This window comes from Herpailurus yagouaroundi, unplaced genomic scaffold (genome assembly GCF_014898765.1).
Source record: "Herpailurus yagouaroundi ecotype Mexico unplaced genomic scaffold, PumYag 191, whole genome shotgun sequence".
Classification (NCBI taxonomy): domain Eukaryota; kingdom Metazoa; phylum Chordata; class Mammalia; order Carnivora; family Felidae; genus Herpailurus; species Herpailurus yagouaroundi.
Window position 1 is genome coordinate 4,538,221 of NW_024412422.1, and position 15,371 is coordinate 4,553,591.

At 42.6% G+C, this 15,371-nt stretch overlaps 1 protein-coding gene across 11 annotated transcripts in view; it reads left to right on the forward strand.

Annotated features, from left to right (window-relative positions):
• Window positions 1–15,371, forward strand: part of CIT (citron rho-interacting serine/threonine kinase) — a 164,661-nt gene that overhangs the window by 16,004 nt on the left and 133,286 nt on the right. For all 11 annotated transcript variants that reach the window (XM_040443725.1, XM_040443729.1, XM_040443730.1 and 8 more), the window contains exons 5-6: window positions 4,527–4,628; window positions 14,809–14,951. In XM_040443725.1, the coding sequence (XP_040299659.1) occupies window positions 4,527–4,628; window positions 14,809–14,951 (245 nt within the window). The remainder of the gene's footprint in view (window positions 1–4,526; window positions 4,629–14,808; window positions 14,952–15,371) is intronic.

The window sequence follows — 15,371 nt, forward strand, 5'->3', positions numbered from 1 at the left end:
GTGTGTGTGTGTGTGTGTGTGTGTGTGTGTGTGTGTGTGTGTGTGTGTGTTTCCTTAGTGGTTTAGAACAGATGGGACTAGGAAATGGGGAGAAATGAGACATTTGGGTGGGGAGAGGGTAAATGGTGGGAAATCTGATGAACCTTTTTTTATTGTGGCAAAATATACATAACATAAAATTTACTGTTTAAAATTTTTTTTAATTTTTTTTTTTATTTTTGAGAGAGAGAGAGAGACAGAGCGCAAGTGGGGGAAGGGCAGAGAGAGAGGGAGACACAGAATCTGAAGCCGGCTCCAGGCTCTGAGCTGTCAGCACAGAGCCCGATGCGGGGATCAAACTCCTGAGTCATGAGATCATGCGCGGAACCAAAGTTGGGCACTTAACTGACTGAGCCACCCAGGTGCCCCTAAAATTAGGGTTGTAATTATTTAATTAGGGTTGTAATTAATTACTTAATTATTTAATTATTTAATTAGGGTTGTTTTAATCCTTCTTAGGGTACAATTCACTGGCCTTAAGTGCATTTACCAATGTTGTGCAACCATAGCCACTATTTCTAGAATTTTCTCATCCTCCCAAACAGAAACTCTGTACCTATTAAATGTTAACTCCTCATTCCCCCAAGAACTGTTTGGAATGGCAGCTCACTTTGTGAGGCAGCTGGGGATCATTTACACTTTTGGAAGGAGGAGGTTGGGATCAGAGTCTGAGGACTCAGAGACTTTGCGTGGCCTCCAGTCAAAGAAGCAGCGGAGGGCAGGAAGCTGCTTGTCAGAGTCCGAGAATGATGTAGCCTGTGTTTAGCAGTGAAATGTGAGCTACTTCACAGGAAGGAGAAATGACAGGACGTTGCCGATCATTTGGAAGGGAGGAATGGGAGGTGTTCACTTAACCTCCCAGTATCTAAGCAGCCACCTATCCTCGGTACAAACTTACTGAGCACCTGTTGTGTGTGATGTGCTTCTGGGTCCTTGAGGGGAGGCATGAAGTGTAGCCCTGACCTTGCAACGCTTCTGTTTTAGGTGGGAAGTAGTGCATGTAAAAAGAAAACAATCTAATATACTGCACTGCAGGCAAGCGACAGAGATGTGCAGATAGGGTGCCTTCCTTCCGGTGAATGACTCACGATGACCCTGTGTGAGGTGTGGGCTGGGGGATTTTAAAAATAATACACATCCAGGAACTAATAAAAGCTACCCAACCATTCCTTAAGAGGGTGAATAAAAGAAGAGTCTTTAATTGAGCCATGGCAAGGCTTCATAATTTAAGGGCATGAGAAGAGAAAAACCAGCACAGGGTGTGAATGAAAGGAAATGCCAGAGAAGGAGGTAGAGAGAGGCGACATCCTGTAAGCAAGACCTATCACCTAGGAGAGGCCAGCACACCTGTTCAGGGCTCTGTGAGAACCAGAAGAGTCCTCAGAGACCATTTATTTTATTTATTTTTTTTAATTTTTTTTTTCAACGTTTTTATTTATTTTTGGGACAGAGAGAGACAGAGCATGAACGGGGGAGGGGCAGAGTATTTTATTTAAAAAAAAATAAAAATAATTTTTTAATGTTTATTTTTTAGAGAGAGTGCAAGTGGGGGAGGGGCAGAGAGAAGGAGATACAGAATCTGAAGCAAGCTCTGGGCTGTCAGCACAGAGTCTGATGGGGGGCTCGAACTCACGAACCGTGAGATCATCACCTGAGCCAAAGTCAGATGCTTAACTGACTGAGCCACCCAGGCGCCTGAGACTATTTATTTTAATGGGGGCTTCAGGGGTCAGATGAGGAGCCAATGGTGAGCAAATGAAGATGTAGGCTTCTCAGTTCAGCCAACCTTCACTGAACACCTTTTATGTGCCAGGAAAGAAGGACCACAGATCAGGTGCAGGAGATTACAGAAGTTGGGTTGTTTCCGGAATGTGTTCCATATAGCACTGGTGGTATGCAAGATGATTTTAGGTAGTACATGGACAAAACTATTTTGAGGTGTTTAGTAGTCTAATATTAACTAGCGTGTTAAAACCTGGGAGTTTTATAGATGTTAAAATAAATGGAAGAAGGCATGTTTAAAGTTAAATTATTACTACTTTTTTGAAGTTTTATTTATTTTGAGAGAGCAAGAGTGGGAGAGGGGCAGAGAGCGAGGGAGAGAGAGAATGAAACAGGCTGCATTCTGTCAGCACAGAGCCCGATGTAGGGCTTGATCTCACGAACTATGAGACCATGACCTGTGCCAAAACCAAGAGTCGGACGCTTAACTGAGTTACCCAGGTGCCCCTAAAGTTAAATAATTTTTATTTTGAAATAGTCACAGATTTATAGAAAAGTTGCAAGCACAGTGTATCAGCCAGGATTCTATAATATATAAAAATATGCACATTAAACATATATACATCTACACATTGAATATCCATACATACACGTGTATGGATGACTTACCCAATTGTAAGGACTGTAAAGTCTGAAATCTGTAGGGGAGGCCAATGAGCTGGAAACTCTTGCACAAGAACTGATAATGCAAACTTGAGGCAGAATTTCTTCTTTATCAGGGAAGCCTCACTTTTGTTCTTTCATATGATTGGCTGAGACCCACCCAGGAAGGATCATCTCCTTTACTAAATTCAACTGATTGTAGATGTTGACTTGTTAACCATATCTACAAAATATCTTCACAGCAATGCTTGAGATTAGCTGGGTGCTATAGCCTAGCTAAGTTGACATATAAAACTATCACAAACTATGAACAACTTTTTTCTTCCTGAGCCATTTGAAAACATGTTGCCAGTGGTGCCCCGTTACCTCCAAATACTTCAGTGTGCATTTCCTATAAGAAGGACGCTCTCCTGTGAACCACAATACAGCCATCACTATTGGAAAAGACACAATGCTACATGACTGCCATCTAATCCTAAGACCCCGTTCATGATCCACCAACTGTTTCATGGTCTTTTAGAGCAAAAGGGTCAAGCTCAGGATCACACATAACATTTAGTTGTCCTGTCTTTTTAGTCTTTTTCAGTCTGGACCAGCTTCTCAGTTTTCCCTGGACTCTCATGACCTTGGCCATTCTGAAGATTACAGGCCAGTTATTTTGTAAACATACAGATATGTTTAATGTTGCTCATGTTCATTCAGGTTTAGATCTTTGGCAAGAATATCACAGACAAGATGCTCTATTCTTCTCATCGAGTCCCACCGGGTGACCCCATTTCAGTTTGTCACATTCATGTCGATGTTCATTTAGGTATCGGCCGTGCTTCTCCACTGTAGGGTCACCCCTTTCTTCGTCATTACATGAGTATTCTGTAGGGAGGTGCTTTCAGACTGTGGAAATACCCGATCCTCATAAAACTTTCAGGTTCTTAATTTATAGCTGTATGGACTTGCATGTTCCTGTTTAAGTCAATGAATGAGAAGCCATTCCTGTCATTATGTATTTTTATACTCAAATCGTCCTCTAAGCTGGGCCATGAGAACTCTTCAGGTTGATTTCTGTGTCTTTTGATGCATCCCCATCTTTGAGTTACTGTCTTGCTTTCTGGTGCAAGATGTTAAAGCTCTTGTGCTTTTACCTTGCCTGCCCCACCCTTGCAATCAGACCTTTCTCAAAGGGTGCCTGTTCCTTTTAGTGTAAAATGGTATTTAGAAACCAAGATCCGGGTACTAGGTGTCCTTATTGCTGTTGGAGTGTCACTGCTTCCAGATCCCTTTCAGTGAGCAGAGCTAGAGAATAGAAATTCAGGTATTTAATATAGCTACTTGCGTGCGCGCGCGCACACACACACACACATTTATTTATTTCTTCATCTCTGTATATTGAAAAACCATGTGTTCATACCAATACGTCCAGGTCCAGTCCAACTTCCCTGAGTGTATTCTAGTGTTCACCCTTTCTGTGTTCGTAGCTCCCTTCTCTGATATCACCCATAATATTTTAGCTTGTTTTATGCATCTGTGTGTATCCAGTCTACTCTCTTTGCTGCCACTCTTCTCATTGGTAGGTTTAGATGCCCCGTTCCAGGCTATCGCTGCCTGTGGATGCCTTCCTCACCCTATTTGGGCCCTTGATACCTGATATTGGACTGCCTCCCCCCGCCCCCCGCCCCCACACATAATTGCCGCCCTCCTCACCCTGCTTGGGCCTGGCACCCTGTTCTGGGCCACTGTGTCCCACTCTCCCTACTACCTGTTATGGATGCTTACCTTGTTCTGTTCCACCTAATGGATTTAGGACTGAATTATTCAGGGAGAGAAGGTGAAGAAGAAAAAGAGGGAGATATTTAGATTCAAAAGAAGTGAGTTGCTTTAAGGACAAAAGTAAATAATTGGACAGATAATACACATATCTGGCAAAAATCATGAGCAAAGTAGACGAATGAATGAAATTTGTGGAGTGCTGGGCTAAGGGATGGTTTTTCTTTTCTTAAACTAGAGACATCAGTTTAGGCTTAAAGAGAGAGGTTGGGACATTCACCCCTCCCCCAACACTTTGTTCTTTATATTATAATTGTCTAAAGGGTTTCTTTTCCCCCTAGGTTTCATTTTTTGAGGAAGAACGGAACATATTATCTCAGAGCACAAGCCCTTGGATTCCCCAGTTACAGTACGCCTTTCAGGACAAAAATAACCTTTATCTGGTGAGTCTTTTCATCCATCTCTCTGGAATTAGTCCAATGCTGATACTCAGATATCATAGACATAGAATTGGATATGTTTCTTGTCCATATGGTCTGTTGAGTTGCTGTCCTGACTTTAAGGTGTCTCCCTGTTCTCCTTGTCCTAAAGATGAAGGGCTATCCCATTTAGAAACAGCCCCATTTGTTGTTGAGTATTGTAGCTGTGGCTTAAAGGGCAATAATGAGAAATCATTTATTTGGAAATAGTCTGATACTACCTTTAATAGACTCTTGCTTTAATTTTTTTTTTTTTTTGAGACATAATTGACATACAACATTACATTAGCTTCAGGTGTACAGTGTAATGATTCAGTATTTGTATATACTGCGAAATGATCAACCACTAAGTCTAGTGAACATCATTTAAATTTTTTAATTTTTAAAAATTGAGATAATGCACAGTTATTTTAAGAAGATGCAAACACTGCAGAACTGTATGAAATAGGGAAAGTTCTCTACCTTTCTTTCTAATCCCTTTCCCTAGGGGAACCTATTATTGGTTATGTATGTTCTTCCTGACCCTCATGGAAAAAATATTTCCATGTCTGTATTTATAACACATGTATATAGTTTGTTTTATGAAACTTGTATATTACTTTCTACTCTTTTCTTCAGCTTGCTTTTTGCCTTTCAGCAATTTACCCCGGACATTTTTCCATGTCAGTACATACAGATCTGCCTTGTTCTTTTGAACAATGCCATAGTATTTCTGATATACGTGTAGCATAACTTTCACAATACTAAAATTAATTCTGGAGCCTTGTTTAGGTTCTTGGGGGCTTAGATTCCTAAAGTAAAAAAAATTTATCCCGGAAACAATTTTTGTTCCTGATTAAGCCCTTAAAACAAGACTATCATACTATTACCTTGAATGGAGAGAAACTCTTATAGAGGCTCATGTAAGAGGAAAGGGTAAGAGAGGGTTGGATTCCAATTTATCTTAAACTTCCACTGGATAGTTTTGGGGGACTTTATTGCCTTTATTTCTGACCTGTAATAAGCACTTTATTTGGTTTCCTATTAGTTGAGAACCTATTGCTGGTAAAGAAGTACCTCCCACACCTCCTCCCCAGCCCCACCTAGCCTTCTGAGCAAGAATGTTTATATACAAATGCATTAGGAGATTGGCCTTGCACTAACCACATGGTAGAGGTGATGACAAATTCTAAGTGTTCTATGTAACAGTGATGACAACTGGTGGTTGACATTGCTTGTATTCGGGTGGCCAATGAGGATGACCAGAGGGGCCCTGGGAGTGATACCAGCTCGTAGTTTCCTTTGTGTTGACTAGTAGTTTTGTTTCTATTTTTGTTTTCATGGCTCAACGCTTTTCAAAGTGCGTCTTCAAGAGGGTAATACCTGGTCATTTCAAAAATTTTAACCTCTTTGGTGCCACCATTTTTATCCCTACCAATTGACTTTGTCCTAGTGGTAGACCTTCCCTTTTTCTTTTTAATGGTGTAATTAACTGCTGTGGACTTCCTCTTGGGCACAGCCTAACTGGAATGCCTTATGGTCTGGGAATATCAGCCTCTCCTCTGCTAAGAGACCTCCCAGTGGCAGGGGGCTTCATTTTTTTGGGCCTTTTGTCTGTGGGGCTTCCATCTGGATGTTGCCCCTGGCATTAGCATTCCTAGCTTAATGACCATCTTTCCAGGTTTTCTAGCCGCCATCTTACAAGAGGGGAATGATCTCAAAACAGCTGTCTCCTGGAGTTCTAGTTGCCTCAGCACATTGATACCTGGCTGCAATGACATTTTTACACCCTTCTTTCATAGCTCAGTTGGGTATTGCTGATGGGATCGTGTAATTATTTCCCTGTCTGCATTCTCTTCACAAGTATGTTGGTAATTTGGAGTAAAATGCTTGCTAAGGGTACAGTTTTCTTATAAATATCCAAACTCAGCATTGGAACTAAGATATGATTATAGATCCCCCATTCTTTATCTGCAATTCTGAAATGCCCAGAGCTCTGAATAACCTCAAGTTCCTTGGTTACTTATTTGGCAGCAAAACCTTACCTGAATCTCTTCTTCATTCCCTTTAGTATGACTATTTGTAATTTTGCCAAAAAATTGTGATTTTGATTGCATTTGATTACAGGGTGATATCTCAAGCCATACCCTAGGGTGTTACATAACAAAGTATATGCACCATTTTACTTTTCTAAAATCTGAACATTTCTGCATCTGGAAATACATTCTGCCACAAGATAAGGGGACCGTAGATCTATATTGGTACCGTGAAGTACCAAAATTCCATTGTATCTATTGACCACTTATAGATCACCAAACCTTTGAAGTTTGGGGAAACACAAATTATCCTAAGCTCTCGGGCAGTTGAACGTTCACTTGTAATGCAAATGCAGTTTAATTGAAGATACATTTAGAAATCAGTGAATAAAACAAGTAGGAATCGGTGACCTATATATTTCTCAAAGCTGTCTCTTCTCTCCATTCTTGCTTCGACTGGGTGAGTGCCGGCTGCCATCTTTTTTTGCCTGCATTACTGCAGTAACCTCCTAAGTGTTCTCCCTGCCATCTGTCTTGCCCTTCCCCCAGGTCTTCTACACACTGCAGCCAAGTCATCCCACTGTTAAAACCCTTTAAGACTCCCTGCTGCCCTCTGGATAAAGTCCAGACTCTTCCATGTGGTTTCCAAGGCCTTTTTCATATATACCCCTCTAGGCTTGTTGCTTACCATTTCTTTGTTTTTACTTTACATTCATCCTGACCTTCCTTTGGTTCTTTGATCTGGCCTCTGACCTTTCTCCACGCTGTTCCCTCTTTCCCTGTTTCCCAGGCTAACTCCTATTTCTCCTTCTGGACTTGGGCCAGGTATCACTTCTTCCAGAAACTCATCCTGGCCTCTCTTCTTCCGGGAGGGTTGCCCTTCTGGCTGCATACTCATAACACCCTGTGTGTCCTCTTCATGAGTGGGTGTGGGGCTACCCTACCAGGCTACACCTCTCTCCACTAATGGAGGGATTCTGTTTCCCTTGCTTCCTGTGGTGCTTCCCCAAGTAAATGCTTAAGATGCGTTTATTCAACGAATGTCTGATTAATTTCATAGAAATTGATTTACATACAGATTTACTTACTGTGTTATGGAAATCACACATTAGTAGTAGGAGTTTTATTCTCTAAAGTATGTAATTCAAGTTAGATCCAGTGGGATTTTCAAAATTTGGAGTGCAGTGCAGGGAAATTGAACTTGGATCCTTTTGAAATTTGATGGTTAAAAATTTATTTGTCGTTACATACCAATGAATGTGGCTTGCCATTTTCTGGCGTATAGAAAATTTCAATGAAGTCCATTGTATTAATGTCTGGTTCTATATAACAAGGCTAGTTCTGTGTTCTGGCAGGCAGCCCATGGAAACAGCGCTTTGTTGATCTGGTTCATGATGAAATCTGTTCAATTCTGTATAACAGATGCCTTCACCAGTGTCCTTCCAGGAAGGAGCTGGTCTTTACAAAGAAACCATTGTTTTGCAACTCACTACTTGTAGTATTGTTGCATCTAAGCCCTTTGTGAGATTCTTAAAGCTTGCTGGCTTTGTATTGATGTTTTTCATGCCATGTGTCTTCAGGCTGCCCTTGCTCTGAGTCACAACCGATCCATGAATCTTCTTTCCTTACAGTGGCCTCACATTGACTTCCTTCTGTTCATTCCAATTTTTTCTCCCCCAGTTGCACATAGGATGTATTAGTTAAGGTATGGACTAAGCTACTGTAACAAAAAGATACCAAAATACAGTCCGAACTGATGGAGCAGCTCTGTTGTATGTGATAATCCAGGGACCCGGGTTCCTTCCATCTTGTGGCTCCTCATCCCTTAGGATGTTGTCCTCTTTGATGTGGTTGAAGTCGGGTATTTCATATTCTCATTTCACCTGGCTGGTAGGAGAAAGGAGTAGAGGACAGAACAAGCAAATTCCTTTTACTTAGAAAGATATGGAAGTGGGGCACATCATTTCCTTTCCTGTTTTATTGACTAGAACTTGATCATATGACCTTACATCTATACCGTCTAGTGGCATGGCCATTCTCCAGCTTCGGGAAGAATGGATTTGGGGGACCAGTTGTAGTCTGCCACAGAGGTTAAAACACCTACTTTTGTAGGCAGTAAGAGATCTGGGTTTTGAAGCTGGGCCCCCTAGATCCACCTCCCATACTTTTACCCATTATGTTACACTGTCACATCCCAAAGCACTTCTGTTCCGTCCCCGGTTCTGAAGTCCTGCTTGGGATTAGTTCTTTACATTGTCTCGCTTTGCATCGAAGCAATTGCACAGGTGGTATTTCCTTCCTTTGTAGGGACAGTTTGGAGGTTGGCTGTTTTTAGACAGTGACCCCTGTGGCCTGTGGGTGTTGGGCTCTAGCCTCTGCTGACACTGGGAGTCTGGAGAGAGTTAACAAATACAACTTCATTGTTTATTTTCGTAAAATGTGGCAGCTTATGATAGTTTTGACAGTGAGACATGTGCTGTTTTGATCTCTCAGAAAAGATTATCCAGTTTTCAGGCATGTCTCAAAACTCACCAGCATGTTCTCATGTTGCTGTTTCAGAAGCCTGGGTTTGGAAGCTGGCTGCCCGTCGGAAGGAAGCTGTTACTTAGAATATAGGTTCTTGTTTTATTACTCTTCCTTGGCTGGTCTCTCTGGAGTCATTGGCCTTTTCGACTTCAATGTTCTCATTGGTGAAATGAGATATTAATACCTTTTATTGACCCCAATTCAGTTGCTGAGTATGTTATTGCCTTGGAGGGGTTCTTTGTGCCTTCAAAATAGTTGTTTCATGTCCTGGTCTTTCGAGGCATATTTCAAGTGAATGCATTTAAAGCCTTAGTCGTCACAATTTTGTTCCATTGTCCCAGTTTGCCTTGTCCCATGGTCCCAGTTTCTGGCTTAGTAGATCAAAGATGGGGCCCAAGAATTTGCAACCAGGTGCCAGGTGATGCTGCTGCTAGTCTGGGGGCCCCACTTGGAGAACCATGGTCCTACGGCTATAGTTACAGTTAATTTCTGGCTACTTCTTCTTCCTTTTGCTCCTTCAACAATGGTGAAGTTTCTCAGATCCTGTCCCTTGCTCTTTGCTCTTTCAGGTTGACAAGTGGTACCTACTCCCCAGCTCTTAACTAGCCCCAGGGTTCTTCACCAGTGCAGGGTGCTTCATTAATTCATGTCCTCAGTTACCTAGTTTGAGTGTGCAGTCTGTTTCTTGCCAAGACTCTGGATGATTCAGTGCTCAATGAGGATTTTTCTGAATAGATGGATGAATCAGGCTGGGATTCCTATTTTCTGAAAAAAAAAAAAAAAAAAAAAAAAAAAAAAAGGGTCTTCTCTCTTTTTCTCTTGGTGACCTTGCCTTTCATGAAGAATAATTTAAAGTCCCTGCCAGGGACCACTCTGCTTTGAGAAGCCCTTCCTTCCTCCCAGATGCCAAAGATCAGGGACAGTCCACAGGGCAGATAACGATGCCAACACCATTGTTACATTTCCGTGGCACTTTCAGGCAGGCTGATTGTAGTGCAAGCATTTCAAGGGCACGTTGCTGAAAGGGTGGCCAGCACAGCATGCTTCTAATGACACCCTGTGCAAATTGGAATAGGGTACAAGGACTATTAAATACCCCTTCCCCACATATGGATATGAGCGCATGCAGGTGTGCATGTATGTGCATTCATGTGCACGTGCGCATACACACACACACACACACACACACACACACACACACACACTCTTGTCCTTTGTTTCAAATGCCACACAACTGATGGGCATTGCTCTCCCTTGCTATCCCTGTACTTGGGGTGTAGCTGCAAACACCAACAGAGAGGCCTCTACTCCTTCCAAACTGAACACATGTAAGATTTGCCCTTTAATTAGTATCTGCAGCTGCTGCCATTAGAAGGGTTTGTCTCTGTTGGCCTGAATGTCTTTGCTTTAAAAGAGCAAGTCTGTGATAGCTCCAAGCCAGGCTTGTTTGTCAGCTGCTGTGCTTTCTCTGCCATCTGCAGGGCTGCCGCATTGTTTAGGGCTGTTTCCCTATAGGGCCCTTTTCCTCCTCCCGTCGCCCCAGCCTTTGATTACCATGCCTTGGTGAGTGCCATTTGGGTGACCTGCAGCTGGTCGTTGCGGGCAGGCACATGTCTCATCCATCCGTGGAGGATTATTGCCTCTGTGCTGACGGACTGGTTACCTTCTGGCTCTTTGTTGCTGGTGATCTCGTCGTGATGGTCAGAAAGGCTGTAGGTAGTCATTGAAAAAAACGTCAAGCAGCAGGAGTGTTGGCTGTATCAAGGGCACCTCTTGCTTGTAGAAACTTTTCATCCGCTTGAAGCAGGGAGCCACGTTGTCTCCACAACTTCCTCAGCATTGGGTCTCAGTAGAGTGCTGGGCTGGCTGCGTCAGCCACCCCGGTGGCTCCTTAAAAATGCAGGTTTCTGGACCTCACCCACGGTCACTGGGAGTTTTAACAAGCTCCCTGAATAACCGGTTGGGGTGAGAATGAAACCTACTTTACCCTTTCATACTGCTTAATGTTCGCTATTTTTCATTCCTCTAGAATTCCAGCTCCATGAAGGCAAAGGACTTTTGTCTGTTTTAGTCTCTGCTGTTTTCCTTATATCTAGAATAGTGCCTGACACAGAGCAGGCACTCAAAAAAAAAATTTTTTTTGATGAATGTGTTTTTTTCTGTTTTTCAAAAGCACCTCCCTGGGTGATTCTGATGGACAGGCAGGTTTGACAAGCCACATTTTGGGGGTATCAGTGCCTCACCAGGCATCTCTGAGTAGTCAAAGTCCTGGACGGAGTCACACTTTTGGACAAAAGCAGGTGCTGTGAATGGGTTGTCTGGGACAGCCTGGGTGGTGACTTTGGCCTTAAATGGTTTATCGTGTTCTTCTGACCCTGGTGTTTAGTTCATAGCAAGCCATCTGGTAAGGAGATTTAAAGGCTCTTCATTTGTGACTTTGTTTTAAAAAATTTTTTTGTTTATTTTTTGACAGAGAGAGCGCGAGCAAGCTGGGGAGGGGCAGAGAGAGAGGGAGAGAGAATCCCAGGCAGGCTCCACACCATCAGCATGGAGCCTGACATGGGACTCGATCTCACAAACTATGAGATAGTGACCTGAGCCGGAATCAGGAGTTGGATGTTTAACCAACTGAGCCACCCAGGCGCCCCTTAATTTTTGACTTTTGCCGATGCTTTTGGAGCCTCTGGCTTTGGTACCATTTTTAAAAGTCCAGAGGTGTTTTCTGAAAGTGCCCAAGTCCTGTTCTTTATGTCTAAGCTTAACAGCAAGATGATTGGTTAAGCTTGAATTGACCACACACAAGCCCTGTTCCCCATTTTGCCAGAATGAGCGACTGTACCCCAGCAGGATAGCTTTGGGATGGGGATAACAAATTTACTCAGTAAATGTCCAAATTAAGTTCTCTAACGGTGGGCACTTGAATTTTTAGGGTGGTAATGTGGGATCGTGTTGGTGGCTCAAGCCTGATTAGTTCTTTGATAAGGACCCAGTCTATTTAGGGGTTTGTCATTTCGTGTCTATTTTGTCCCATGTTGTGGAACATGCTGCCTCGCAGCTGTTGTAATTTTTGTCACTTGTCTTCCCAATCAACCCTGGTTTTGAAGAAATGAAAAGTTGTTTGACTCAGAAAAGACTGATCTTAGTTTTGGTGGGGATTTTCAGCTCAGGAAATTGGATCTTCTGAATAAGCACACAGAATACGTATCTTTTTGCCTTTTAAGAGATGGTTCTTATTTTCTGAACTATTTTACTGGTCATTACAAAATAGAGTCTTCAGGAATAGTTGTGAAGTTGTGAAGTATTACAGAGTGGTCAGTTTGTGAGCTCCTAAAAGTTGCCAGTGGGTGCTATATGTTTGACTTTGTCATCCTTAAACTTACAGCCATTCTATTTTTAACATCTTTTTTTTTTTTTATAAAAAGTTTTTTAAAATGTTTATTTTTGAGAGAGAGAGAGAGAGAGAGCATGAGTAGGGGAGGGGCAAAGAGAGGGAGACGCAGAATCCAAAGCAGGCTCCAGGCTCTGAGCTGTCAGCACAGAGCCTGACACGGGGCTCGAACTCACAAACTGCAAGATCATGACCTGAGCCGAAGTTGGACACTCAACCGATTGAACCACCGAGGCGCCCCTATTTTTCACATCTTTAATAGAGCCAGGTTAGAAAGCTTTTAACTGCGATGTATCGTCATAAATATGCATTGTTCCTATTTTAAGATGTTTCCGTTCTAAAAGCATGAGTACTTCTGTTGTTACTGGTGATTTTTTGGGGGAGGGGAGAGGGCATTTAAGACCTTTTTAATGGCAATATATGTTTAAAACAGATATAAAAATTAACATTCACCGACATAACTAGGGCCTGTGGAGAACCAGGTTGGAATCAGTGGGCGAGCTTTAGGCAGCCAGGTGGCTCCTGTGGGTTCTTCTAGGACTGGGACTGGTAGCTTTCAGTCTGCTGTGAACTTTGGGGCAATAAAGGCTGCATTTTAGCCGCCACTCCTTCTACACTTCACCCTTCTTGCTAGTTCATAAATCATTTTTTCCCCAATAATTACAGTGCAGATGGAACCTTACTCTTCAAAGTGTCCAGTATCTGGTTGACTCTGTGCTCCATGCAAGATGCCACGTGAGTGGGGGAGACTCCCAGGTGACCCAGAGCCCTTGGGGAGGACATGCAGGTCACTGGCTCCTCCAGGGGTCTCTGGGGTAGGGTTGACTCGGTGCTGGGCAGAATCTTTACTGGACCAGCCTGGGGCCTCTGCGGAATGTACAGATGCTCCATGTCTCACTCGACTAGAGCTTTCTTCTAATTCTGGACCAAAAGCAAACAGGAGTTTGGAGGAGGAGGGAGAGAATTCACATCCCAAAATTGGCTTCTGGAATGCAGTAGTTGGAGAGATTTAGTATTTTTTTTTTTTTTTTTTAAGATGTTTATTTGGATCTTGCCTCTTTCCAGAAAGGATTTGAGACAACTTAAAACAAAAGATATTTATAGTGTGGCTCACAAAATGGGAAATCAGAGCAAAGGACGAGAGAGAGCTGAGTAAGAGTGGTCGAAATGTGTCCCGGCTTCTCCCAGCCAGGAAAGGATTAGGCGGCGAAGGTCGGGAAAGGAAGACTCCTGACTGGCAGTTGAAGACCTTGTTGGTGCCAGGCAGGGTGTTGCGAGGGAATTAGTCTTATCCTCATTTTACAGTGGATGAAACTGAAAGGCTGAGAGCTTAAGTCACCAGGCTGCAGTTTGTAGCCACCCAGGCAAACCGGCCTCAAACATAACATAATGTATATGTTAACAAATGTAGTAATTTTTTTATCAGAAAAAAGAGGTTGTACTTTATCCTGTATGTCACTTTATATTATCATGGGCAGCTTTCCACGGCAGTATGAATAAAGGGAGTCTGTTCATTTTTCATATCTACATCTTCTCCCATGGTTTAGATATGTCATATTTCAGGAATTTCTTAATGATGGATATTTGGGTGATTTCCAGGCTTTTTCTCTCTCCTGTGTCACAAGCAGTGCTGCAGTGAATCTGTGTGTCTTATTGATCTACAAACTACTATAAGTTCCTGTAAGATAAGTGGTCAGAAGTGGAATTATTAGGTCAAAGAGTACATATTTCACATTTAAATTTGTAACAGACGTGGTCAGATGACTGTTGCAGGAAAAGGTTGTATCACATTTGGTGCACCCTTCCTGTGTTCTGCTGGGTGCCGAGAGAAATACAGAAGGGATGCCAGAGGGTTTGTTGCCCTCCAGCAATTTCCATCTACACTGTGTACCGAATCCTAGGGAATGTCTGGGGTGTCAACTTGGGTGGGTGGGTAGGTGAGTGGGTGGATTTAATTCAGCTTTCCAAGCTTACCTTGCAAACACTGTGCGTGGTGTCTGGGACTAGTCTTTCATTATAGTGATTCTCTTGGGTATTGGATGTAATTTCCTTAGGGCAAGGATCTCATCCTACGTGACTTACAATATGTCTCTCACATCTTGGTTGCTTTGTGGAGATGTTGTAATTATAACACGTCGGGCAGCATTTGAGGCTCTAATTGAGACATTCCCTTTTGGGGTGTGTGAAGAATTAATAACTTTGGTATTCTATACAGGTCATGGAATATCAGCCTGGAGGGGACTTGCTGTCACTTTTGAACAGATACGAGGACCAATTAGATGAAAATACGATTCAGTTTTACCTAGCCGAATTGATTTTGGCTGTTCACAGCATTCATCAGATGGGATATGTGCATCGGTAAGTGAGACTCAGGTAGTATACTGAGAATTTATCTGTATCACCTAACAAGTCCCATAGTAGAATGAATGAATGGATGCACGATTTCAGCATCAAAATAATGCTCCCTCCAAATTTTAACCAGTCTTTTTTTTTTTTTAAGTTTATTTATTTATTTATTTATTTACTTATTCATTCATTCTGGGGTAGAGAGTGAGAGAGAGAGTGTGTAGGAAGGGGAAGAAAGAGAGGGAGAGAGAGAGAGAATCCCAAGCAGGCTGTGCACTGTCAGTGTGGAGCCCGATGCGGGGCTTGAACTCGTGAACCCATGAGATCATGACCTGAGCCAAAACTGAGAGCCAGATGCTCGACCGACTGAGCCACCCAGACACCCCCAAATTTTTTTTATTTTTTTATTTTTTTTTATTTAAAAAAAAAATT